The sequence below is a fragment of the Dermacentor andersoni genome, chromosome 4, assembly GCF_023375885.2.
Source record: "Dermacentor andersoni chromosome 4, qqDerAnde1_hic_scaffold, whole genome shotgun sequence".
Classification (NCBI taxonomy): domain Eukaryota; kingdom Metazoa; phylum Arthropoda; class Arachnida; order Ixodida; family Ixodidae; genus Dermacentor; species Dermacentor andersoni.
In genome coordinates this window covers 9,739,876-9,767,383 of record NC_092817.1, presented here as the reverse complement: position 1 = coordinate 9,767,383, position 27,508 = coordinate 9,739,876, and the positions used below count along the sequence as shown (strand labels likewise).

The following is a 27,508-nucleotide window of genomic DNA, read 5'->3' as shown; positions in this document are numbered from 1 at the left end:
TTGCGCGCTATTCTGCAGGCTGATAGCAAAGAGTATTGACCATAATGCTATTTTTCACTCTATCCTTGGCGCCTCATTATTTAAAGTCATTTGTCTAAAATGGAAATTAGTTCCTGTAGGCAGTCGCCGTCATTGTCGTAGTTCTGGTAGAGCTAATTGGGAAGAATGTTGGGAGCCACGTTAGTCAGTCCTAGGGACACGTTTCAAACATGTATTTTTGTTTCATTGTGTTCTTGCATGTGTTATGTTATACTGCACAATAAGCAATCCCCCATTAACCTATTATTTTAAAGCATATATTGCGGACCAAGTTATACGATCATTTTCTATAGTCCGATTCTGTCGTTTCATCATTTAAAATGAACGGCAAACACATGTGTAATGCTCTGAGGATTTATAACGGAAATAATAACATTTAGAAGCACATGCGTCACTGCACGAAAAGCGACATAACACGTTCATGCACCGGAAGTGTCGCAGAGTGAAAGTGCCTCAAGATTGGCTTTAATGACAATCTTGATTGCGACAAAGGGCCGCCAGGCGACGGCCGCTAATTGGTGTTTCTTGCTCTCGTGAGTGAGCTTGGCGCACAAGACCGAGTTGACCTCCCTCGCATCTGGAATTGCTGGAACGATTCATGACCTTAACTGTTGTATTGTAGGCTTTTCCATTCATTTTATTGAAATGTTCTGATGCTGTTGCAAGGACTTTATAAATAGGCGCCTGCTAAATGCAAGTGCACTGCTGGGGAACATCTATCCCGCTTCGACCATTGCTAAGGATTTCCTCTGAAGTAAACTTTACAAACGGGAGACCATGTGGTCGAAAGTGCATAATTGAACATGAGTTTCTAGAATAATCAGTAGCAACACCGCCGAAGTAACAAATTCTCATCCGCTATTAAATGCGCCTTCGGGCTTTGTGGAGGGTCGTCTCTTGTTGGGGTTATGAGACGGTTTTATTAGCGCGCTCGCGAAAACAACATCGAGGCAACAGCTCCAGGAAAGGGCGAGTGTTTTGTGCGATCACCTGCGACGCAGTAAAGTGTGCACCACGTGACGTAGGAGTTCCAACACAATGGTGTCCCACAGCGCACATCGCGCCAAGGCGCACCACTTAGATATGCGAGCTGGTGGGGCGAGGCCTCCATTGTTTTTCACACCCCGCTTTTGTTCCCGCTTGGCGCGACACGCTGCTCCTGTGGCGTCTGCATCCGCACAACGTAGTTGCTCTCGGGCGTGCCACACAAGCCCCATACAGAGACGCGCGTTCGGCTACGAGTGTGTCCTGTGTGTTCCCGTCTTGGCGGCATGTTTTCAGCATTGAAATTAAACTGTATAGCTTCACATCTCCATATTGTACATTTGGTCACGAGAAACGGCGAAGTGCAGCTAGGGCTCCGGATGAATTTCGACCACCTGGGTTCTATAAGGGACCCGAAATTTGAACATAGTAACAAAACGTCGGCGATCGGTAGAAGAGGCTCCAGTGAATATGCGCCAGATATTATTGCACCTCATACAGCAGAGAATTTAGAATCTCCTGTCAAAAACAGTGAAAGATCGCTCGCTCTCGCCTTCACAGTGCCTCATGCAGCGTCGCAAGCAGCGAAGCCCACCAAGGGCTATTGGCTGGTTTCGCGTTCGCAAGAACACTCCCAGTAATACTATTATTGCTAATTTTGAGTTAAATAAATGAAAATTATGTGCGTCTGCTATCCCAGAATGACAGAAAAAAAGCATTTCACTTTTGCTCTGCTGGTCTACACGCGACAGTTGCGCGTGGCTGCGTCGACTGCACGTGGCCTCGGAGATGGCCGCGGTGTGCTGCGTGGCGTCCATGAGCCGCGGCCGCCACGGGGTCCCGCGACGAGCTCTCTCGACGGCGAGACGCTAAACGTTTAGGCAGGCCCTTACCCCTTTGCCATTTCTCCCGTGTAGCTTTGAGCGCGCTAGCGGAGACGAAAGGGCAGAGAAAGCCGCTCTTTGGTGCGATAATTACGTCTAACTCCGCTTATAGGAGGAGAATTCGACAAACATCAGTGGCAATTAGGGCATTGAAAATCTAAGCTATCAGATTCCGCATTTCTTAGACCAACATCCTTTTGTAGCTACCTTAGTTGAGGAGATCGGCTCGTACCATGTTTTTAAATGAAAGGCACATTCATATTTATTATTAATGTAAATATAACCCTTGTCATGTTCTCTAAAAGTAGCTCCTCTTTTTCATTCTACAATTTGTGTCATAATTGAAAGTCGCGAAAATCAATCTTTCGTTCGCCGGCGTTAATATTGTCATCTGTTTGCTTCCACTTGTATACTTTTTGTGACTTATTTAAATGTAATATATTTATTTATGCATATTTATGTAAAAGAGCGTTACTGTACACACCTACTTCTTGTGTCTTATGTCTATTGTTTTTTTTTCTGCACGGTTATAGCTTTTGTGAAATTGCCACACAGAGCACTGTGTCATTTTGGTAGTGAATTTGGGCTTTCGGGGAGCAGGCGCCCTGTCAAGCTTTCTTGCATTTTCGCCGGTCCCCTAGGCAACCGCTTATTTTTTTCCTAGTTGCCTGAAATAGACTTCAAACTTCAAATTTTTGAGGCAGGAGATTCGTGAGGCGACGTCCTTTAATATTGATGTTATCCTATGATTAGTTAGAAAAGTGTATCAGTGACTCCTTAACGTGCGCCCAGCCCACAGCACGGCACACCAGCGTCTTTGCATGTCGTGCTCATCGAAATAAGGTCGCCGCGGCCAGGGGTCAAACACGCGACCTCGTACTCAGCGTCATGAGCCCTGCGCGTCTTTGCTCGGCCATGTTCGCTGCATGTCTTCTTCGAGCGAGAAGAAAGATTAAGTAAAATGACAGCACATTTGTGCAGCCTTGGATAATCGCAGCCCAATTTCAGGTGAAGCAGTTTTTTTTAGTTGTTTACTTACGAATATTGGTTGTCTGAAATTAAACCAGATACATTAAAATGCCGCCTGCATATCACTAGACCGTTGGAAACCTTGCCCAGCATATAAACTTTTCGAGTACTTATGAAATAGTTACTGTCATATTGACAAAACTACGATGTGATTATGACGCACGCCGTAATGGGAGACTATACGAATTAATTTTGATCACATCGACTTCTTTATTGTAGCCCTAAATCTAAGTACACGACTATTCTTGCATTTTGAGCACTTGTTAAGATATTTTTTACAGAGGCAGTAATTCATTCGCACACATTTTATTTCGAGAGAACATTGTTATCGCTCAGCGTGCGACACGCCCGCATGTATCGGAAGTTTCTCGAATGTTATCGATGTTTCTACCCACAGTCTGTTGTCACCCAAGCTTGTGTAGTCTGATTACATGTGCGACACGAATTGTGTAGCATTTTCTGGAAGACACGCAGGGACCAGCGATTATTCTGGAAGCTTCGGTGGCTCATGTATAAATGCCGACAGATGAGATTTTCGACGATGGGCGACTGTGTTCGCCGCTATCGTTGTCCTTTAAGTGCAGCCTGCTTCTGAGGGCACAGATTCGCCCAATTAAATGCTGGTTTCGTCAATCACAGTTTCGCTACCTTCTTCACCCTCTCTACTACGTGACAATATATATAAAGTCCATTACAAGAGATCGGAGTGAGTGAGCGAATAAACTATTTTGGAGGACAAACTGTTGATGCACGAAGGTGGGTGGCCTCCCTATTCCAGGTAGCCGTGGCCCTGTGCTGATAGACTGGGCCTGTTCACCAGACGTAGCTGGTCCTCAGGACTTGGGTTTGTCAGCTGGGTCTCCCACTGATCTTCTGTTGGTGCTTGGATAGACTTTGTCCACGGCTCTTTTTTTTTTGCATTCCCAGACCATGTAGTAAAGGGCGTTTGGTGTATTGCAGAATTGTCAATCTCTTGCAAATTTTGAGGGGTACATCGCGTGTAGTTGTGCCGTGGAGGTAATTTCCCATCTGAAGTCGGTGTAGTATAACGGCTTCTTTGTTTAGCTTGATGTGTGGTCGCGGATGCTGCATGGTGGCGGATGGTGGCGGATGGTAGCGGAAAGGTTACACCTTTCCTCTCTGTAACCAAGTCCTTCATGACCCTGCCTACTTGGCCGAGACAATAGCTGTGTGCAAGTGTCCTACAAGCGTGGCGTCTTGGCATCTTCGCCATGGTACGTGTCCAGAAGTATTTATGGCTCTGTGCGAAATTTTCCGTCCCATGGTCGGCCGCACCAGAAGGATTTGCAAGATTTTGCGGTCCCAATGGATGAGCCAGGCCAGGATGCTGCGAGACTGCCTCAAGTTCGTTTGTGGTTTTATGAAAGGAAGACAACGTGAGTACCGTCGATACCATGAGTGGTCTAGGACAAGCCAGTCTTCGCTGGAATTCCTCTGGCGCAACGCCGGCGCAACCTACCTCCCGACGAGAAGAGCCCACGACAAAAGTGCTGAACCTGACCGATATTGTCGTTCCAGATAAGCAGATGAAAATTCTTGAATGAGGCCCAAAGTTCTGCCTAGAACTATGCCTAGACCCAGCCAATGAAATAGCCGCCGTTAGATCAGTGTCCAGGCACGTAGAAGAAGATGAATATTCAGGTGCATTTCTGAGTGCGTTGACGTATTAGTCAAATCTCAAGGAAACCGGAATGTCAGTGTGCACAAGATTCAACCCCTTGTACAATTCTTAAGAAAAAATGAAGTGAAATTGTTGACCGCTGTTAAAGAAGGGCACTTCGTCCTCTTAACGGAAGGGCAGTTTTCTGGGAAAGTCTCGACTGCCTTAACAAAAAACTTCAAGGAGGCACACGTCGAACCTTAGAAAGTCAAAGATCAAGCAAAGAAATTGTTGCTGGAAGTACAGTGAACAAAAGCCAGGGGTTGAACCTTGAGGTTTTAATACCAAAAAAAAGAAGAATAAACCTGAGCAACCTTTGCACATAATTGTGTGTCTGAGAGAAACACTTGACAACATGTAGTCTCTGGTTATATTCAGAAGAACTTAACAGGGCTCCAGGTAGAAGACCCGTTCAAAGTAAAGAACTCAGAAGTCGTTAGGTTGTTACAAGAAGGGGTGTATCCAGCATGCACAACCTTCAGCGTTGACGTCACATCTTTGTAATATTCCCTTCCTGGAAATCAGCTGATGAAGACAATAAAATATTGCATTATGGATAACGATGAGTTAAAGTGTAGGAATGAGAGTGGCGTCCCGGTTCAGTCATTTCTCGATTCTTGCTTTATTGTTTAAATTCCAGATTCGTTATCTGGGATAATGAAGTTCTAATTCAGAAGCAAGGGGTCTGGATTGGCTCTCAGGTTGCACCAATTCTAAGCGAGATCTCTCTCGGCAGTGTTGACCGTGCGCTGGAGAGCGTCTTGGCAGGAACAATGATCGAGTGTTTTTGGCTTGTTGATGGCTACTTGGTTGTTATCCGCTCTCAAACAAGTTCCAGAAATATTGGCGCTATTCTTGCAGCCTTTGATAAAGAAGGAATGGGTCTCGTATTTACTCATGAATAGCCAAATAATAATGAAACTCAATTTTTGGATTCACAGTTAGGATTAACAGCACAACATACTTGTTGGCAATTTAACTCCCGGTCAAACAAACCAATTTTAATCTACGCGTCAACACACTAAAAAAATAGTAAAAGAGGCATGACGTGTTTAGGTTCCACACTTGGAAAGTCAGGCCACCACCTCGCTAATCTGACTTTTTGCAACAGTTTAATCGTCTAGAAAGGGCCGGTTTTCCAAAATGTGTTGTTGTATGAATGTGCGAAGGACTAGTGAAGAACATAAATAAAGGGGAAGCAGCCCAGAAACAGATCGAAACGGTAAAAAAGTTTGCAATCATCCCTTATGTACATTAAATCGGTCATGGTTTAAACAAGACAGCCATTAAATATGGTGTTCAAGTTGTCTTTTCAGCTAAAAACTCGTTAAATAAGATTTGCAATCGCGTCAACAGACCTAAACAGGCGTCCAAGGACACGTGATGCGTCAACCACAAGGGGCAGCTCGTGGTATGCTCGGTGGGAGTAGTCTACGCTATTCCACCTTCGTGCGGCAAAAAGTACTTTGGGCAGACGAAACGCTACCTTAACATCCGCCTTATGGAGCACCAAGGTGCGATAAGAAATTCAAGAGACTCGAATCTGGCCGTGCATTGTCGAAATTGCCCATGCAAACCTTTGTTTGAAAAAAACCAAATATTGTATAAAATGAAAATCAAATCACCCGCGAGATTGCGAAAGCCTACTTCATGCATTTCAACTCAAGCGCAAGCGTCAGCCAGACTTCTGTCTCTCTGCATGATAAAGAAACGGAGTTTTTGAACGGCAAGACAGGCTAACACCCTTTCACCACTTGTAAGCGTCACTTCATCACATGAGCACATTCTCTGTATATTTATACCTTGTTTGAAAAAATAAACCAGTTGTTAGTCGGCGCTCGTATAGTGCACTTCCTTTTGTCTTTCGTCCGGGTTGCGCTGCTCACCCCTAGGAATATTTTCAGTCACCAACTAGCCCTGCTTGAGTGTTAATTCAGTATATTGGTCAACTGTATTAGGTTCTGCTGTTTCCTGATGATGGATATGCACTTCCGCTGTCATACCTTGAGCCACTGGCGTTCTGTCCTTCCTGTGTTGATCTCGACCTTAACTATCAAAGTTTTCCTTCATATGTACTTCTCTGCCCGGATATTTGGGCTTCTTTCTTGCCTGTTCTCTCTTTTCCAGCACGGATAATCTTTGGTTAAGAATGTCAGCCATCTGTGCTATTTCCAATTTCAGTGATTGTATTGCGGTTTGCACCATTGCTTGGATTTACTGCATCTCCGAGACAAGCATGGCTTGAAATTCCTTTTTGCTTTCTTCTACCGTTTAGTGTATACGTGCTTCTGAGCGGGCCTCTAGTGTCGCTATAGTGTTATCATTATTAACTGGTGCTGTAGGTTCTTTCTGCGGTTGGTGCTGTAATTGCAACTGCTTCATAAGCATCTCAAGTTTCTTCTCCCACGCCGCCTCTTTTTCCTGTTCTCTCGTTTCTTGCTAATCTACCCTGTCCTTTAGTTTAGCATTCACTCGTCTTAGCGTGGAAACTGTATCTTCATGCCTTGATTTTCTTTGTAATCCGATTTCCTTCCTGTGGCCCGCTATCATCTCTACCTAGGTGACTTTGGGTTATATCACGATGTCTCGTCGCACCACCGACCTGGACCGGGATCTCCCACGAGACCAAGACCTTTAGCGTACCGGAGTGATTGACCAGGAGACGCTCGGGGTGAGGGCGAGGAAGTCATTGTTGTCGCATTCGAATGTGGTTGTACTCTGTTCTGAGCTATTTTTTCCCTCACCCACAAAGGAGGTGGCGCTGGCTTCAGTTTCCTCCTGCATTCTTTACTGGCCGTTTCCTACGGGAGGTGGCACAGTTTGTATTTCAGTTGGCAGTTACGCTAGGGTTTAGGGCTTCGCTCTCCACACTTATTGCAGACGTCGCTGTCGGGGCTTAGGCATCTTGCCGGTGGCCGAGTGCTCCGTAGGCTTTGCAATATTGGATAGATCTGTATGACCTGCATCTTGTGTAGGAGCTAGCTACGCTCACTTAGAACAGAACATGAGGCTCCTCAAACGGGATAACTGTTGACGTTCACTTGCCTAGCATTCTTGCATGCAGAATACCGCAGTCATTCGCGGCTAGTGGTTCGGCGAGTCTTTCTTCGGATGTGCCTGTTGCTCTACCATGCACCACACCACACGGACAGTGCCCGGGATGGGCTTTGTGTATGGCGGGAGCGCAAACACGGTTCCTTCCAATTTGATGTTTACCACTCCCAGCTTGAGGGTAAAGTCTTCGTCTACCGTACTGGCCACGATGAGGTTTTGCCTCGACTGCGTGTGTATAGTGACGTTTGCACAAAAATCTCAGAAGGAAGAGTTGCACGCTCTGGACATTACCTCCGTTATCCTGTCGTTGGAACAGTAAAAGAGGTCTGAAAGTATCAAATAAAATGCACCAGAAATGGAATACAAATCTGCTAAGTTGCTGGGATAAAGAAGTTGACGATTGAATGACGTAATGCATGGGAAGAGCACGGAAAAACTACACAGGCTAAACTGCCACAAGTATTATGAATACATTGTTGCGCCAACAAGGAAAATAAAGACTTGGAAGGGAGAGTATGAAACGACAGATCGAGCGCTGATTACACAAATGGGTGATGTAACTTGAAGAAGACATGGTAGAAATGGGGCCCACTGTGCTAGAAATATAGTTAGGTAGAACTTGTTACTGGGCGAGTTGGTTGGGATATAATGAATACATTGTTGCGCCAAAAAGGAAAATAAAGAATTCGGAGGGAGAATATGAAATGAGAGATTGAGCCAACTCACCAACCAACTCGCCCAGCAACAAGTTCTACTCGGTTACAAGTATACATACATCGACATTTAAAATTGGTTGCTCAAATCGAAGTTGGGATGTTAATAAAAAAGTGCAATTGAACCCATCGGTCAAGTATAGATGTGAAATAAGTAAAACAGCATCAAAAAACTTTTATGAAAGAATTAGCAACAGATACTTGAACACAGCCGGAGTGAGTTACAGATCGGGGAATAGACTGGTGCGAAATGACACGATAAGGCTGCTTTCCTGGAAGTGTGTGCGTCGATTGCTATCGGGAGAGAGCGGCCGAGAAGAACACTCGTGTTCAAATGAAATATAAGCGCTTGTGGTTCCTCTTTTTTTACACACTGTCAATCCCTGGGAGGAATTATCACAGAAGTGATGCTTAGAATAAGCAAAAGAAATGCAAGAACAATTAGCACAAGCAAGAATACATTTGTTAAAACTGTAATAGACAAAAGTAAAATACATAAAATCAGATAGCATGCAGAATGCACAATGCTGGCATAAGCGTAGAAGTTCACATAACAATACACGCATAAAGAGCCTAAACAAAAGCAACAAATCCGAGTATCAAATACAACAATGTGAAAGGGTCGAAAACAGAACATATTTTGCAAAGATAGGGAAAACATCATACATGATGCAACTTGCAAGCTCATCAGGATGGATGAATCGTACCAGAGGTAGTACTACCTTTTCTGCCAACTGCAGACATTTAGGGAATATATGCTGCGGGTGTTTTAAACCAGTCATTCCAGTCCCATATGGATCTCTGGAAAAATGAGTAAGAGAACGTGTTCTTCTTGCAGGAATATTGTGTAAGTGTGAACTCATGTGTGTGACGTGTTTCTCTTGTTTATTCAGCTTCAGTGCATCTTTGTATGCCTTTTATATTAAAGCAGTTGTGAAGTAGCACGTATTAAATCTTTGGGTAGTTATGTCAAGCTAGACTATGGAGTGTGGGTAATGCTGCACGAGATAAAAAATTCTGTAGCATAATCAATGCTGCGATAACAACTAAAATTAATAAAACCGGTTTCCTTTACACATCTTCGAGTACGCTTATACAGCTAATTGCGAATGCGAACCAATTTAGACTAGCTTATTTTTGGACCAGTCTTACAAGCGCGACATGTGCTAAACGTTTAGTGTCACGGGTAAAGTGTTTCATGGAAAAATGAACTGTTTATTCTGCCAGTGATGGAAGAATTTCAGTCTCACCCCGCACAACAGCGAGTAAGGCTGCGCTATCATGTCGGTGTGTGCCAGCATTATGGGTGGCGTTTGTTTCGCTATTCACTATTGGGAAGCAAAGGTGCGGGATTAGTTATGAACGCATCGCGTGCGTGCCCACCGCGTCTTCACAATAAAGATGTGGCATGCAAATAATGTGCGCAAGTGTGCAATGAGATGCGCGCGTAGACCAGCAGGAACAACACGAATCAATGCTCATTCGTCCGTGCACAACTCTGTAAGCCCGGTGTTTCCTGTCCAGGCATCCTTATTTCCTGCTTGAAACATTCATGACTAGCGCCGAGAAAAGACACACACAATAAAACAGCTGCTCGGCCCAAACAAAGCTGAGGCCTGAGCTCTGGTGTGGCGGAGCGCAAAGAAATAAGTAGATGACAAAATATGCTGTCTGCCGTTATAAGAACTTGCCTGCTCCCGCGAAGCTATCAGCTACGGCCTGTTAGGTCGATTGATTTGTTAGGTCTATGCTGACGCTAGAGAAGATGACGGAAGAAACCAAGTCTCTGTCCAGGCCCCGCCTGAAGCATGTATACGTAGTGTCCTTGCGCCCAAACAAAACGGCTCTGTTTTGTTCGTTCCTGCCTGCAAGAGGTGCAGTGGTACGCAAACGGTCCCAACGTTGCGCCAGCAGCGGCCAGACCAGGCTTTCTTCACTGCAGGTATTCCCGTCGCATGTTAACCTAGTGACATACACTTTGTATGCCTTGACGTAACGGTAGATTTGAGACCCTTCTTTTGTTCACCTTCCATTTCCAGTAGCCTGAGGGCAAATTCTTATTGCTTGTATAAGTGGCTTCGTTACATAACTCCTGCTTTCATTCTAAGGCAGCTATTTCTAATTAATGTAGAAATTGCTACATATACATTCATATATCTGCAAGCAAATTTGCGAAAGTTAACCTTTTTTTTCTGTTCGCATTAAAGTCGCGCAGGAAGCAAGAGACATAATCACATACAAGACTGTGCATACGCCGAGACATTTATGACACCGCGTGCTTTACCTCCCAATCATTAAACAATTAATAATAATAATAATAATAATAATAATAATAATAATAATGTTCATTTGGCCAATTAGACCCTACGTGGAAAGCTATGCGCGGTGCTCAGTACGCTCATAAAGTCCTGAGAAACGCTAACGCATTAGAGCAATATATCTAAGGAAGTTTTAAAAGAGCTGTCATTATGCCACGACACGCACGTGCCATGTATATATATATATATATATATATATATATATATGTATATATATATATATATATATATATATGTATGTATGTACCAGCTGAGAAGTGACGAGACATATTGCTAGCAGTGTTTTCAATGACGCAAATGAAAAAAAATGAACTTGGAATATTTACTCCAGCAACTCAGATATATGCTCCGACATTGCTTCTGGTGCTGACCGTGCTGCGTATGCTATAAAGGAACTCAGATGCACATGGGGTCAGTATACATTTATGGACACACGTATGTACATGCTTATGTACACAGGTATTACGTGTGCACATATGTGCAGGTAATATGTTGTCACTCTTTACAGCAGCTGCTTTCAAACATTTTCTATAATTAGGTGAGCAGTTCGTTGCGAAAGACTTCGTCAAGAAAGTATTTATGTGAGTGACGAACGCAAATTATATTTGCAGTTTCTTATTTAGCGTATTATTCGTCATTCAAACATTGTCGCAACCTTGCTCTGCTTTGAGGAAATAATTCGTGCAAACCCGTTTAGGTTGACCTCAACCCCTTGGTTTCAGTTTTGGCTGTAAAGCAGCATCATTTGGACAAAAGCCTTTATCCGCATTACCAGCGCGTGTGATTAGAATCCTCTAGCTGACTTGTAAGCCGAGGGAATTAATTACCGCGTAATATTGCACGAAGTGCACAACACAGAGGGAAAGGATAAGTGACGCAAATCGAAGAAGTGCCACGTTTACAGACGCCCTTGTTTTTTCTGGCGGTAGCGTGAGACATGTAATTTAGACAAAAAGACAAATAGTTAATGAAAATGTGTTCTGTGCTTTGAAAGCGCGGTCATTTAGCTTATGTAAAACACAAACCAGTTGTCGCCTGCTACCAAATCATGCTACTTTTACTCTGTTTCACTAGGACACGGGTCCGCACTTTTGGAAAAGGCTGTGCTGCAAAACAATAGAAAGCTAAAGTAAAGCTATATAAATTGCATCTGACAGCTTTCTCGACATACCGAATCCAATGACAGAATGACAGTTGCGGCGATGTAAAGACCCTTTTGCGTAAAGCTTTGTATCGAGAAACGTATATCAAGGTCATATCACTTCCGTGGCGTCTCACACACGTTATCATTCTTTTTTCTTTTTGCCCAGAACACAAATAATAATAAAAAGTAAAATAACTTTGTTTTCAAGTAGAAAAAAAGATGCTAACGCATTTTCGGGTCATATTAATGCCCAACATTGTATATGATTTTCTACTTCTCACGTGCGTGCATTCCCCGTGGCATGTGGTTATACCATAGCTTTACAGACATACCTAATAAAAAGTCATCATCATCATTATCATCCTATTTTATGTCCACTGCAGGACGAAGGCCTCTCCCTGCGATCTCCAATTACCCCTGTCCTGCGCCAACCGATTCCAACTAGCGTCCGCGAATTTCCTAATTTTGTCGCACCCCTAGTCTCCTGCCGTCCTCCCCTGGGCTTCCCTTCTCTTTCTACCCATTCTGTCATCCTAATGGTCCGATGATTATCTAATTTGCGCATTACGTGACCTGCCCAGCGCCATTTTTTTTCTCTTAATGTCAATTAGAATATCATCTGTACCCGTTTGCTCTCTGATCCAAACCACTCTCTTTCTGTCTCTTAAAGTTATGCCTAGCATTATTCGTTCCATCGCTGTTTGCGCGGTCCTTAACTTGTTCTCAAGCTTCTTTGTCAGTCTCCAAGTCTCTGCCCCATATGTCAGCACAGGTAAAATGCACTGATTGCATATCTTCTTTTTCAGTGATAACGGTAAGCTTCTAGTCAGGAGCTCACGATGTCTGCCGTATGCGATCCAACCAATGTTTATTTTTCTGGGAATTTCATTCTCATGGTCAGGGTTCCCTGTGATTAGTTGACCTAGGTAAACGTACTCATTCACAGACTCTAGAGGCTGACTTGCGATCCTAACTCTTGTTCCCTTGCCCGGTTGTTCATCATTATTTTAGTTTTTCTGCATATTAATCTTCAACCCTACTCTTACAATCTCACTGTTAAGGTCCTCAATCATTTGTTGTAACTCGTCTGCAGTGTTGCTGAATAGAACAATGTCATCGGCAAACCGAAGGTTGCTGAAGTATTCGCCGTCAATACTTACTCTTAAACTTTCCCAGTTTAATAGCTTGACTACTACTTCCAATCGTGCAGTGAATAGCATTGAAGAGATTGTGTCTCCTTGTCTGACCCCTTTCTTTATAGGTATATTCCTGCTTTTCTTGTTTAGAATTAAGGTGGCTGTGGAATCTCTGTAGATATTTTCCAGGGTATTTACCTAAGCGGTCTGTGCTCCTTGATTACGCGATGCCTCTATGACTGATGAAATCTCTACTGAATCAAATGCTTTTTCGAAATCGATGAAAGTCATATAGAGAAACTTATTGTACTCTACGGGTTTCTCGATAACCTGATTAATGATATTGATGTGATCCATTATAAAGTATGCCTTCTTGAATCCAGCCTGTTCCCTTGGTTGACTAAAGTCCAGTGTTGCCCTTATTCTATTTTAGATTATCTTGATAAATGTTATCTATAAAAAATGGGAGTAACCTAATGGCCAGGCCTATAATTTTTCAGTTATTTAACGTCTCCCTTTTTGTGTATCAGTATAATGTTTGCATTCTTCCAGTTTTCTGGGACCCTTGCAGTCGATAGACACTTTGTATAGAGAGCCGTTAGTTTTTGTAGCATTATGTCTGCTTCACCTTTGATTAAATCCACTGTTATTCCATCTTCCCATGCCGCTTTTCCCCGTTTTTATGTCTTGCAAGGCCCTTCTTACCTCAGCTCTAGTTATAGGGGGAGTTTCTGTATCCTGTTTATTATTGTTTCGAATGGAATACTCCTGAGTCTTCTGGGTATACTGTACAGGTCAGTATAGAATTCTTCCGCTGCTTTTATTATACCATCGAGATTGCTGATGATATTACCCCGCTTATATATCAGTGCATACATCTTGGCTTCTCCTATGCAAGTTTCTCTCTCACTGATTTCAGACTGCGCCCATTTTTTATGGCTTCTTCAGTCTTTTTCACGTTATAATTTCAAATATCGCTTATTCTTGCCTTGTTGATCAGTTTTGAGAGTTTCGCGAATTCTATCTTATCTCTTGAGTTGGACACTTTCATTCTTTGTCGTTTCTTTACTAGGTCCTTTGTTACTTACGAATGCTTGCCTACTGGTTAAAAGTAAAGAGTAAAGAGTAAAAATAAATTAATAAAAAAATTAGATATAGGAAGACGAAACAAACAATGAAGTTGTGTGTTTCTTCTATTTAAACCATATAGCATAACCACCATGTAGAACTTAATATACCTATTGAGCAAGACAGCTTTGCTGGTCTTCCATCTTCACATCGTGGAAGGGCTCTGAATATTTATTCAACATAGAAATAGCGGTACAAACCATTCAAGGGGAACTTAGTTATCCGTACGTGTACTAATGTGAAAGTTTTGCGACCACGTCAGCAGAAGCGCCGCAACGTCGTGTGACCAACGCTGTTCGTTACAACGCTGTTCGTTACAAGTGCCTGAGGCACCAGTTCCCAACTTCGGCTTTGTCCATAGTTTGGCATGCACAAGAATATCCTTAAAATTAGTGGTGCGTCTGTAGGCTACTATGGACGGGTCGGGAAAAATCTGATTAAGTTTCATGTCGCTGGTGAGAATTTGCTAGTATTTACTGAGGATGTTCACGTTTGGGAGTGCGTTTGAGAATTTAGCAGTAAGAAGAGGCGTTGTTGTTCTTGTGATCGTAGGGCGGGGCTTAAGGACCTCGGCTTTATCAAGTTTAGTTGCATCGGTGTAGGCTTTTTGAATGACACTGTTTGGGTGGTTCCTGTTTGACAGGGTTTCTTTAAGGTGATCGAGTCTATCTATGAGGTCTTGGTTTTCAACGCAAATTCGACGTAGTCGTGCGGCTTGGCCTCTAAAGATGCCTTGTTTGCAATGTCTGGGATGGTGGGTCATATATTCTAGGTACTGTTGTTTGTCGAAAGCTTTCCTATACAGCGTTGTTTTTCGTGCCTCATTATCGATGTATATTGTTGTGTCCAGAAATATTATGCCAGCATTTACGATGTTGCCTATTTCTGGCTGCTGTGAAATAGCTGCTTCTATATGTAGTAAATTCAATGCCTGATTTATCTCGCCATTTCGTACCCTTAAAGCTTTTAGTTTATCGGCTTCAGTGTCTGTATTTGTTTCTATCAGCAGTTTCTAGCTTGCGTTTCATACAATCTCTCAAAAACTTTTCTCGTGCAGCTGCCGAACGCGCGAGCACCCCTGGCGTGACCGAAGCGGTGACATCGCGCGCACTTCGATCAACCATGGGCCCCGTATTGGCGCGAATGAACTCGCTCACCGAGGGCGGCTTCTGTATCTCGGTGGTAACGGGCGACCGACGTGGGGCCGGCACCGATGCCAACGTCTGGATGCGGTTGCATGACATCGACGGCAGGAAGTCTCCCGTAATCACGCTCAACCACACCTTCAAAAACGACCACGAACGAGGCGAAACGTCGTCCTTCTCCATCAAACCAATCCACAATTTCGGAGCGCTCGCCAAGGTATCAATTCCTGAACATCTGCTTTCGCTCAGCATGATAGTCGTAAATGAGGAGAAATTTCATTCTTTCTGTCTGTTGTCTTCCCACGTCGACATGCTTGTGTGTCTTCTGGAAGAATGGTGGTGAGGACGGGTAGCGCTCACATATTCATGTGTTGAGATGCTAGGAGTAGAAGGCAGCTACTCTCTCAAGTTCTCGCCCCTGTTCTCCCATATATATCAGGGTTTCTCTTTTTCACTTTGACTCCTTGGCCCCTTCTGTCGTCACTGCTTCATGGTGTAGTGCTAAAAGCAAGGGACGAGGATGCACAAGTCGGGGGGACTATATGGTCCCAGCAAGAGGTTATCGTGTAAAAATGTGCTCCAGACAATAGATCACACGTTTGGTCGGGCCCGACGACCAACTTGCAGGAGTTAGAAGGACGTCAAATAGCCACATTTCAGCAGTTATTCGCGGGAAGGAGACAGGATGTTGCCTTTTTGTAGGTGAGGAGAGGCACATGCTTTACGAACCAGGTTACGTCTGAATTTTAAAGCATTGCGTTGACGAAGTCTATGAACAGACATTGTATAGCTAGTGAGAGAAGTGGTATAAAAGCGTGCAAGATTGTAGTGTACATATTTTTACTGGGGTTGTCCTTCAAAAAATTTAGTGGAACTTTGCTCACCGTCTCATGATGTCGGTATCGTAGCGGAAGACACCGATTCTTCTTCTTTTGGTCACTCTTCTATTTCGGACTCTTGGGCTAATGAAATTGCTAGAGCTGACACACACACGTGGCCTGGCCGTCTGAATGGGAGAGATTTAACAACAAAAGAGAACCGTATACGAAAGTGCTTCTCCCGATCGCTGCGTGTTCTGCTGTCCCTCTCCCGTCACCTACGTTTTCATGCCTTTAGTCAACCCTAGGTGCCAAGAATTATGAAAATCCTTACTAAGGTGCGAAGGGGGCTCCTATGAGCCTATGGTAGGAATACACTGCCTTGAACATGCGAATCACGCACACACAGGTGATGTTGCAAAAGTGACTGCATTTAGGCGATCGAATGTCATGCCGCTGAATAGAGCCCGGGATCACATAGGATACTCAGCCTCCTCAGCTTCGTCCACATTCCCACTGCATTTTGATCCTCACCTTTCTTTGTCCTAGGCGGCAAGTGTTATTTAGCATGCACATGTGCTATTCTAATTGTTATTTTTATTCACATTCATGTGGAGCAGCATGAGCGCTCAGTGGCGAGTTACGAAGCTCCAGTTGGCCGATTTGTCTTCGGCTGTTCCTGGTGTGAGCCAAGATAAAAAAACGGACAAGATAGTGGATATTGCTCGTAGGAAACGCCAACCACAAATGTTCGTGTCCCGTCGGGTCTTCTCACGTCTCTTTTGTTGCTTGCACTTCCCACCACAAATGGAAACTCTTTCTTTTCAGTTCCATGGATGTGTTATAGCAGGCAGTGAAAGCATTTACCCTCAGTCTATATGCTGGTTGTGACATTACGAACTATCAGCAGAACTTGCAGTGTCACTCGATGGCTCCTCTTTTTCGTCGTGTTTCCCCGAGCTCACAATGGCGGGCACGCATGCTCTTGCAGGTGGAAGTATGGCGCGACAGCTTCGGATTCGGCCACGCGTGGTTCGTAGACCGCATTGAGGTTCAGGACCAGTTGTCGGGTGAGCTGTACGTGTTCCCCTTCCACCGGTGGCTGCCATCCGAGAGGCACTTTTTTGTCGCACTCTACGACTGCGTGCTGCCCCACGATGACCCACACCAGGACCAGCGGAGACAGGAACTGCAGCGGAAACGCAAGCTGTACCGCTACAAGGCCTGGATCCCGGAGGGACCCACACAGGTGCTACTGTACTTGAAGCACCTTCCGAGGGCTAAGTGTGTTTGTTTGTGTGTGCCTAACCGTTTTCCCGCCAACCTGGGTCGCTGTGTAGTGCATGGTCGAATGCTTAGACCATAGGGCTGCTGTGCTGAGAGAACAGGGTTCGCAACCGACGATGGGACCAACTTTAGTTAGTGAGTATATATGTGGCAACGTGTGCATATGAAAGGCTGGAGATGAAAATTCCAGATGGTAAGGAAAACGAGAACAAGCTGTATGTGCTGTATGTGCTGTATGTGCGCGTGAAAGCGTGCGAGGGTGAGCAGGCAATCTCGGCTCAATCTCGCGCTCTAAAGGAAGGAAAGCGGGGAAGAAGCGAGCCGTCTTCTGTCGCGCGCAAGGCTTCGAGGGGGAGGGTAGGGATGGTTGTGAGATGGTTGCGATGGTTGTGAGATGGTTGTGAGTAACCGTCGTAATTGCTCCAACCGATATGCTTTGCCGGTAGCCATTTCATGCTTACATCCGCTCTAGATTACGGGAGAGCCAGCATTTTATTTCTTAGCCCCCGTCTTTCTTGTACTGTTCATTATGCAACATTACCAGCCCGTCCAACTTGCCGCATTTGCCACTGCGAGTAGGGAGCGAGCACGATTGTAATATTAAACAGTATTACTCCCACTAGTTGTGACATAAGTTAGGCTTGTAAGCTTTCTAATGCAGGGGTCAAGTTTTGCATTTCTATGGCGTCATTTGTGAACCCCAGTGCCTATGCACTCTCCTTAGCATGCACGAGACGTTTCACGTACTGTGGCTGTGTCCCTGATACAGCCTGTCGGAATTTATTTTTGCTTGGACAATTGAAGACTTTTTTTTCTAGAGACCTCATGTCTGAATTCACCGTCGCGACATAATGCAACCATATCTATCTATGTCAATAAGGAGATACAATGTGCCCACAGGAGGCTGGAGGAATATACTCGTATTTATTTCGCATTACGTGAACTGTGGAATAGCAGATATTGATAATTATTATCGATGGCTCCTCCACTATTAGGACCACGGCCGGGCTAGATCTCTCAATGGGTGGCTGGCTCTTATTCCGAACAGAGTGTAAGCGATAGTTTTTGGCACATTTTGGCACGCTTGCGTTGGAAAAGGGCATACCGCTACATTAAATCAAGCGTAAGCGCCGTGTGACTTAGTTCAAACGACAGTTGCCATTCGCAAAAATAAAGAGACAGACGAAAGAAAGGAGAAAAGCAGGGGGAAAGGCGGAAAGGGAGGTCGTTAACTTGCGTTGATCAAAGACCGCTGTCCGAACAAACAATTTCGGGTGCCGACCACTAAAGGGATAGCAGCGCAGGGTGACGAAGACACTGATACGATTCTTAGGGACAACAAACCTGCAAAACGATCATTAGCTTTAACTCATGCTCATTGTGCCGAACGTGATCCTATGTTATGGTAGTGGGTGGTGATTGTGACCGGTTGTGATCGTGCGTCAGTGTATTCACGCAAAGATTGCTCGAAAACGCATGATCATTCCGTAATGGAATGGGTAACGTATTTTAATATTATGCACATAAAAGTTCATTCATTTATCTATGTCTTGATCTTTCCAGGCCTACCGCCTTCCCGAGGATGAACAGTTTAGTCACGAATACAAGGTGAGGAATACCACACAGTACTTTTGTTCTGCGCATACCCATTTTACTTGGAAGAGGTTTGTTTAATGTAGTACATTCCGCTGGTAAACAATTAGTGCTTGTTGCAAAGTACACATGCTGTCTGCTCTAAAACGAGAGGAGGAGGAGGAGGAGGAGGAAAAACGTTTATTTAGCTCTAGAAAATTCTATGAATTTCGCGGAGTTAGATGGTGTCTTCCATCTTCTTGGCAATGGCCGTCTGCCCCTAGTCCAGGGCTCCGCTGGATGCCGCTGCCAGCTGGGCCCGTCGGATCAGCCCTAGTTGGACGTCCTGACGGTCGCTGGAGAGCATTCCTTCCCATTGCTCCGCACTCGGGTTTGGTATTATTGGTGCCGCATTTGTTTTCTGGCAAGCCCACGTTATATGGTAGAGCGTGGGTGTGTCCTGGCACCATGGGCATTTGTCACTGTATTGTGTGGGTTGTATTTTGCTGAGGGTGTTTAAGTTCGGATATGCACCCGTCTGTAGCAGCCTCCAAGCTACGGAGTCCTCTCTAGTGAGAGACCTATGCGGCGAGGGGTACCGCTTCCTGCTGCCCTTATAGTGATTCAGGATAGCCGAGTATTCTCTGGGGACTGGCTCGGTTTCCTCGAGGTCATTGGCGGAGGGTGCTCGGTATGCAGTGTATCCTCGGGCTACCCTGTCGACCTCACGGTTGCCTTCCACGTCCGTGTGACCCGGCGTCCACATTATCGTGTGTCTAATTGGTTGTTCTTTTTCTGGGTTTTTTGTGTGGGGATCTTCTGAGCGGAGTATGCGGAGCGCTCTGTGACCTATTCTGCCGAACATGTAGTTTCGGCATGCTGTTTGGGAGTCGGTTAGTATTGTTAAGGACCGCCTAGTCCGATAGCCCTCCGCTGCCGCTAGAGCGACGGCCGCTTCTTCAGCCTCGACTACCGTGCAGTCCCGTAGAGATGCGCTGACGATTTCTCGCATATCCGAGTTTATCACCACCGCTACTGCGTTGGGGTTGGTCTGTCTCGCCCTTCTGGTGTATGTGGCTGCGTCCACGTATACCGTTGTTCTAAGGTCATCAGTAACAATGGAATATTATTGAGCTAGCTACGCAGGTTTAGTTTATCACTTCTACCGGTGCTTTCTGACTCATCAACATCACTGACTCGTGACCTCGTTGCCACTTATCGACAAGGCTGTCCATGCAACTCTCGCACCGTTAATTTTCTTATCGTATTTGTTATCCGCAGTGGGACATTGTCTCGATGAAGGCAAGGATGATGGTCGAAACCAAACTTATTATGATCAAGGTCACCCACTGGCAGTCGATGGACGACCTGCGTCGGGTCTACAAGTACAGTCTTGGAGAGCCCAGAGTAAGTTCCTGAAGAAAATCGCTTCTTGGCAAACGTTGAGCGGCATCTTGTTTGCAGAGCCCACAACGCAGCTGAGTGACAGATGTGTTCTATGTAAAACCAGGTCACTGAGCCTACTGCTCCTCAGAGACACTCACTGCTTGAAAGAAATCTTCATTGTAGACTTTACACGAAGTCGCTTGTGCAGGTGCCATTTATTATGAGCATCAATTCCACTTTCCACCCTGTCTACCACATGCGGGGATCGCGCATATCTATTGGATTATCCCATTACAATCTTCAATCCGTGTTATCTAATGTTGTACGAGTTTTCAGAAAATTTATAACTTCTGGCCTGTGGAACAAACACTTACAATGTGCCACACACTCCACAGCGACATCCTGCTAATGATGTCCATTCATTCGTTACCTCGCAAGAAACGATGTACGAGAGGGTACCAAAAGATTCTGATCATAAGAAACAAAAAGTGAAAAACTTTATTTTACTTTATAACTATTAAGATTTCCGTATATGGTCACCATTCAAATTCACACATTTCTCTAAACGTTTCTTAATCCTCCATAGGCTTTCTCAAATTTCATAAATAACTACTGTTAGACCTCCTGAATGACTTCATCTATAGCATCATTTCACCGATCATCTTGAGATAAAAGATATTTACTTGGTGAGAAATTTGTAGAATAAGCTGGATGTGGCAATAATTCATAGCGATCTTATTTTGCTTCCCCAGTGACAGATTAAAATATGTGTACAAATCCATCATCAGTGAGAAGGCGGACGCCCTATAGGAGTATACCATGGCGTTTTTGCTTCGGAGCGTGTCTTAATTTCTTCAGTACTGAACCCAGTTTACTTGGACGAGGTTTGTTTAACGTAGTACATTCCGCTGGTAAACAATTAGTGCTTGTTGCAAAGTACACATGTTGCCTGCTCCAAAACGAGAGGGTCTAGGGTCATCAGTAACAATGGAATATTAATGCGCTGGCTACGCAGGTATGTTCTGTTCATAGTCAGACCTTTATAAGGCAGTCCGTCGGGATGACTCCACAGCAATCCTAGAAATACCGACAACATAACCTTCTCTGTAGACCATCGCAACTACGCCGTTTTAGACGGAGGGCAATCACAGAGCTTCAACAGTTTGCTTATCTCTCTAGTCTCCTATATCATAAAGGCAGACACAACATTTATCCGTAGTTACGAAACAACTAAAAATTATCTTCATCGTGCTCCAAATTAGTTAGCATCTGCATCGACAGGTCGCATCTGGTTCGCCACTGGAGAGGAATTTGCAATCGAGGTACCCAACGTGCAGACACCTTAGGCATATGAAGTTTATTATGGATTACTTTACACATGATACCATAACTTATGCCTTCGCCATGCGTGATCATTTTATTCGTTACTCGTCGACCTTGCAGAATGAAAGCTTTCGCTTACTTCACGGTGACGGCATCATCAGTGAACGAGGGTCGGCCAGACCTACGCTCGTCGGGGAGAAACATGTGACCAATTTGGAAACTTCTTTTCCACCTCACAACAGTGGCATATGATGGACAATAATCACCATAGACAGTCTTCATTTCATCATAAATTTGCTGGGCGCTATAGCCCATCAAATCTAGAAACATTATCACACTAAATTCTACTATAGCATCCAAAAAAAAAAATTCACCGATGATTACGATATTTCCTAATGCGAAATTTGAGTGCAGCTGTATACGTGTTTTCAATTACCGATATATTGGCTGGCACGCGCAATCTGTACCGTGGGGCACGTTGCAAACGGAGCGAAGTGTGGCGCGACTGCCTCGCTCATCGGGAGACACTAGATGCGGCGCGTGGCTGGCGCGTGGGCGCGATTCACAGCAGCCGCCGCAGCCATACCTCAGCTCATGCAGCGCATTGTTTCCATACGGACGACGCGCGATTCTCTGGGGTCATCTAGTAGCTGTCATCGACGCAAAGCCTGTCATGCCGCGGCACTACGCTTTTCTTCACACGATTTCGCCATACCCTCCTCCTTCGCTTTCCGCCTCATATTTCCGTTGCACCCTCCTCCTTCGCTTTCCTTCTTGCGCTGTCTTCGCTATCGCCGTTTTTTATCTCCCGCTGCGCTCCGCGTTCTCTTTCATCCTTCGCTGTGCCCGTTCGCTCGGTAACGAGGGACGACGCCGACGCTGGCCGCAGGAATGGGCGCCTAAGAGCTGCTTTCTAAAAGTAAGACATATTAGCATGGTCACTGCGCACGCATGTACACAGACTTCAATAATTACACTGGCAACAATTCATTCACGCAGCTCTAATAATTATACATATTGATGAAAAAAGGGTCAACCAAGTGTCGACGCTAAAGAAGACAAGTTCAGCGTACATGGTGGTTCTAATGATTCTATGAATGTTGATTATATCTATCAATTCTGTCTCTTGTTCATGTTTATTATTCACGTCTTATTCGTATTGTATTTCACGCCAAATTACGTCGACATTGTGTTCTTTAGCGTAGACACTTGGTGAACATTTTTTGGGGGCCAATAGCCCAGCTGGGCCTATTCCGCAGATAGAGCAGTCTGTGGTGCAATGTGGCTAATGTTGTACTATATTGGCGCTTATTGCCGCCGGCACCGTTAATTTTACCCACTCTGCGACGAGTTATTGCTTTTTGTGCGCATGGCAAAGCCGCCTTTCAGACACTGTAGCCTCCCGTGAGCCATGCTTAGCACAAGCAAACTCGCTCCATTTCCCAAAAGTTTCCTGCATGGCAGCTTTGCCTCAGCATGTCTATATCTACGGCAGTACACCCTCTACAATAGTATCGTGCAATGTGGTGATTTTCGACTATATTGGCGCTAATTACCCCCCTACCGTTATTTTACCTAATTTGCGAATAATTTTCGCTTTTTGTCTCGTTGAGACCTAAACTTTGATACCATTTGCAAATTGCTACCACGTTCTGGAGGTGCGAGAGGGCTGTTAATTTTTCTAGAAGTGGTTACAAGATGCGCAGATCCCAGATACGCCAAATACGTGTGAAGTCAACTAAGAAGACCTTGTCCTCAAAACGTTTGATACATCCTCGTAAGATCGCCAACAGTTTATTTTAGCTTCTTGCTCCCACGGAACCTAAATTCACGTCATCAAAGGGAACTCAACTCACGAAAGGAGATTTGGTTCTCGCCTTTCCCGTTTATATTGTCCCTTATGTGGGTCAACAAAAGTTGCATCGAAAATCGCTGATCCAACAAGTAAATTGCTGCATGATGAACATTGATGAAGCACAGTCAAACATCTCCTCGAAAACTGCCTGCTGGCTTAAACCGCAATGTATTTCAGTTTTCTGGAGCCGGCAGATAGCCCTGAATTTTGCTGTTGCCTTTGTTCTTACGATGAGCAAGATTATTTTTCCTCTTGCCATTCGGGGATTGAATTCTTCACACTGCAGGGTCACACTATGGTTCATACACTGCACTCAACTGGCTGAAACACCTGAATGAATGAGAAAAAAAGCATACACATGTAGCTATTACCGCGTAAAACGGCTCCGCGTAATGTGTGGTTGTGAGCGCAGTGTGCCCCGGTCTGAAGCCGTGTTCTATTCAACCTTGTTGAAGACACTAACAGGACTATTTGAGATAGATACCTATTCCCGAAGCTATCTCCCGAAGTAATCTTCCCGAAGTACTTTTCATCTCTCTCAAGGGTTCACAGCATTCGCCAACTTACTTCTCTATGCAGTGTCTCGATCACTGGAACGAAGATCGATGGTTTGGTCTACAGCGGGTTCAAGGCGTCAACCCTTTTCTCATAACACTTTGCAAAGCCATTCCGGAAAAGTGAGTGCACGCTGCTTTCTTTCATTTGCTCTCGCTACTAATCTGGAATGACTAAGGAGATTGCATACTTCGTTTAATATGCACAGCTGTATTCATGGTAACAGATTGATAGCGTACAAGCGAAAGACGAGGACAGGAATGCGGCAGGAACAGGACTGGACAGAAAACATTGCTGCATTATCTTCGTCGTGTCGAAATCCTCCATTGATCCTCCCAACGAACCAGAACTTACTTGATGTTTACGTCAACGGTGTCCCTTTGACGGTGTTAATAGATACTGGAGCCCAGGTGTCCATAACGAGTTGCAACCTCCGTCGTCGATTGAGGAAGGTTCTCACGCCTCCTACTACTCGAGCCGTACGCGTGGCCGATGGCAGCACTGTTGACAGCAGCACTGTTTTCCAATGCCAGAACTATTATCTCCATGAAGTGAACGAATCAAGTACTTCTACACCACCTTATATATTTCAAGTATTGCTTTAGCTGGACTTCAGATAGATGGGTAGGGGGAGGGACTGTGTTATCCAACATTACAAAGAAAGCACGATTGGTTACGCTCAATTTTGCAGTCTGAAACTTTGATGTTTGCAGAAGTAGCTCATGCCCTTCAGCTCTTCACAATATCAGATTTAACCTTGCCTTATGTCCAAATGTCTGTACTCCATAATTTATAGGTTGTTTCTTTGACTGCTCGCACGTTTTTCTCAATGGTATCAGTTATTCGGAGACAGGGCTATTGAAACAGAAAGTTGGCATTTGATCTACCTCGAAAGCTGCACAGCCTAGAAAGTAAAGACATGTTGATTTTTAAAATTTGTTACAGCCTTAAAAACATATGGCAATTTTATGTGATCATAACATCAGAAATTGGAGATGGATAATAAAAAGAATACGGAAAGTCAAATTCCCATGATTTGACCATTCAACAAGACAACGTTGTCTAGGTTTGGCGTGGAAGAATACATGGTCAGCCCATTCCTGGAAGGAATGACCTTGGACGAAGCAATGCAGAGAAACAGAATCTTCATGACGGACATTGCACTCGTCGAAGGTGTCCCCCTCATGACCAAGGAAACAGTGAGTTCGAAGTAGAGAGGTTATGTTGCGTATCTGCGCGTCTCCTGCAGTTGCTACCCGCAGGGAGGACATTGTTTTGAGCAGCTAAACCAAGTACAACCCTGGCATTACGTTGCCAGTTTCATTACTGCTTACACAGTAATATTAAAACGTGTTGTATTATTATGTATGTAAGCACAGATTGACAAACGTTTTCTTGTTTGTATTACATCAAACATTTTTCGGTTACGGAAACGTTCGCAATGACAACAGAAAGCACACAAATATTACCTCATACAAACGATATAGATGTACCGACATACTGTCGCTTGTAAGCGTCGTTATTATTTGTGTGCATTTTATTCTGTTTGTTAAAGGCTGAGCAGCGCAACAATTTTAAGCGTGCGCTTGCGCGCATGCTTGTGTGTGTGCATTTGTGCGTGTGTGCGTGAGCGCGCGCGCTCGAACTGATATCGTTTTGCCCTACGTTCACCGCCTGCCAGCTGTGGGGATCCATGGCGCTCTTCTTCCTGAACAAGAGGAACGACCTGATGCCCATCGCTATACAGCTTAGGCAGCAGAAAGGCCTAGACAATCCCGTATGTTTCCGTGCTTACTCCGATTGTCTATTCACACATAATTAAGTTGTCAGTCGATAACTGCTGCTTCTTCATTGTGCACTCCAGGTGTTCCTGCCCTCCGACCCACCGTTTACGTGGATAGCGGCCAAGATGTACTACAACAACTCGGACGCCAGCTACCACCAGTCATGCTCGCACCTAGGTAAGTCTCATAAGTGTCATAAACTGTCACATTGATTTTCGGCGACACCGAAATTCCATTGCATTTTTGAAGCAGTAATCTATATTCGCTAAAGGACCGAACCAAGACCGTGGGTAACTTGTACGGACGACAAATCAGCTCTTGAAGTTATAATGAATGCACAGGCAGATTTTTAAAAGGGGGAAATAGTTCAAGCCAATGCGAAATCCCCGGAAGATGCGTCAGCAAAGGACCATAATTTAGTATTTCAGTGGTTGCTCAGCCACATCGGACTACATGAAAACGAGAAGGCTGGTGGACTCACCAAAAATACCTCAATCAATGAAGTCATTGTGGTATTTGACCATCTATAAGTTGGATATTTGTAACGTTAAAGAACGAGTGCCTACTCGCTGTTGTATGGAAAAGTAATCCGAAGGCATTGACGTCCAACGTTCACTGTTGCGTGCAGTTGATGTGCATGGGAAATTCAACGCAGCAGCAGACTTTCTGCAGCACATAGAGACATTACTTCGCCTGGTTCGACTGGAAGCAACATACGCAAATAGGTTTCCGTATAGGATGCGACATTCCTCTTTCCGCGGTGCTGCTGTAGCCATGAAATCGAAAACGTTTACTATTCTTCATTGTCAAAAATACGCAGTAGCAAAAATAAAACAGATGAAAAAGCTAGGAAGCTTTACCAAACGACCCTTCTGACAAACAAATTATTTGGACCATGGTCAGCTAGTTATCTGCAGCAAAAGGCGAATATATCTCTAAGACATTTTAGTGCACGCATTGTTAAATCAGCCTTTGTGATGAGACTGATCCTGATCAGCTATGTATGAGAAACCGCACTTATGCTCTGTACTGTGCCCTGTGTGTTTGAACCAACCAGGACGCCTGCACCAATAAATAAAGACTAGAAGTTCTACAGATCTTTTAGGAGCTGCGCGGCAAGAAGTCGCGTTAACTCTCCTTTGCAGAATCTTTATTTTATGTTTCTTAATTTGTTTATTTTAGTTATGTTTTCAAAAGTTTATGTTATTATGTGTTCATTTTATTGTGCTTCTGCTGTAGAAATAGGCAACTGAAGTAGCCGATGTGCTTTCAACAGCAACTTATGTATAACAGGAGACAAAGGGGGGAATGACGACAAAGGGTCCTTGGCAATGGCTACAACAATCAACACGTGCGCGGACAAATAAAAAAAAAAAAAGAGGGGGGGGGGCATTCGGCAGTGGCGATTTTTGAGTTACCTCTCACTTTCCCCCGCCCTCTCAATGAAATAAATATGAAAGCCGGGGGCGATTCAGTTCTCTCAGGGCGCTAATAAACAATTCGCATAACGGCCGCATACCGCTTTCGAGCATTGTTGTAAGAAACTTTTTGTGTATATAGCCCCTAATTAACTGACGCTGTTGATATTCGAGCGCAGATCTCTCATAATACGTCCCCTAGGCCGTCGAAATGCACGCTAAGTGATGTAGGATTAGCCAGATTAGAAAGGCGAA

The 27,508-nt window shown here is 44.6% G+C and overlaps 1 protein-coding gene across 7 annotated transcripts in view; it reads left to right on the top strand.

Annotated features, from left to right (window-relative positions):
- Window positions 1-27,508, top strand: part of LOC126535758 (allene oxide synthase-lipoxygenase protein-like) — a 134,400-nt gene that overhangs the window by 72,722 nt on the left and 34,170 nt on the right. For 6 of the 7 annotated variants that reach the window (XR_008613572.2, XM_055073373.2, XM_055073375.2 and 3 more), the window contains 8 exons: window positions 15,168-15,472; window positions 17,065-17,322; window positions 18,924-18,968; window positions 20,214-20,339; window positions 24,076-24,173; window positions 25,118-25,250; window positions 25,733-25,828; window positions 25,916-26,012. Coding sequence is in view for 6 of the 7 variants with exons in the window: in XM_050182548.3 (XP_050038505.1) it covers window positions 15,168-15,472; window positions 17,065-17,322; window positions 18,924-18,968; window positions 20,214-20,339; window positions 24,076-24,173; window positions 25,118-25,250; window positions 25,733-25,828; window positions 25,916-26,012 (1,158 nt within the window). In the remaining variant the exon portion in view is untranslated. Of the gene's footprint in view, window positions 1-10,243; window positions 10,327-15,167; window positions 15,473-17,064; window positions 17,323-18,923; window positions 18,969-20,213; window positions 20,340-24,075; window positions 24,174-25,117; window positions 25,251-25,732; window positions 25,829-25,915; window positions 26,013-27,508 lie in introns of those variants that run through there. The other variant, XM_055073374.1, reaches the window with a different exon arrangement.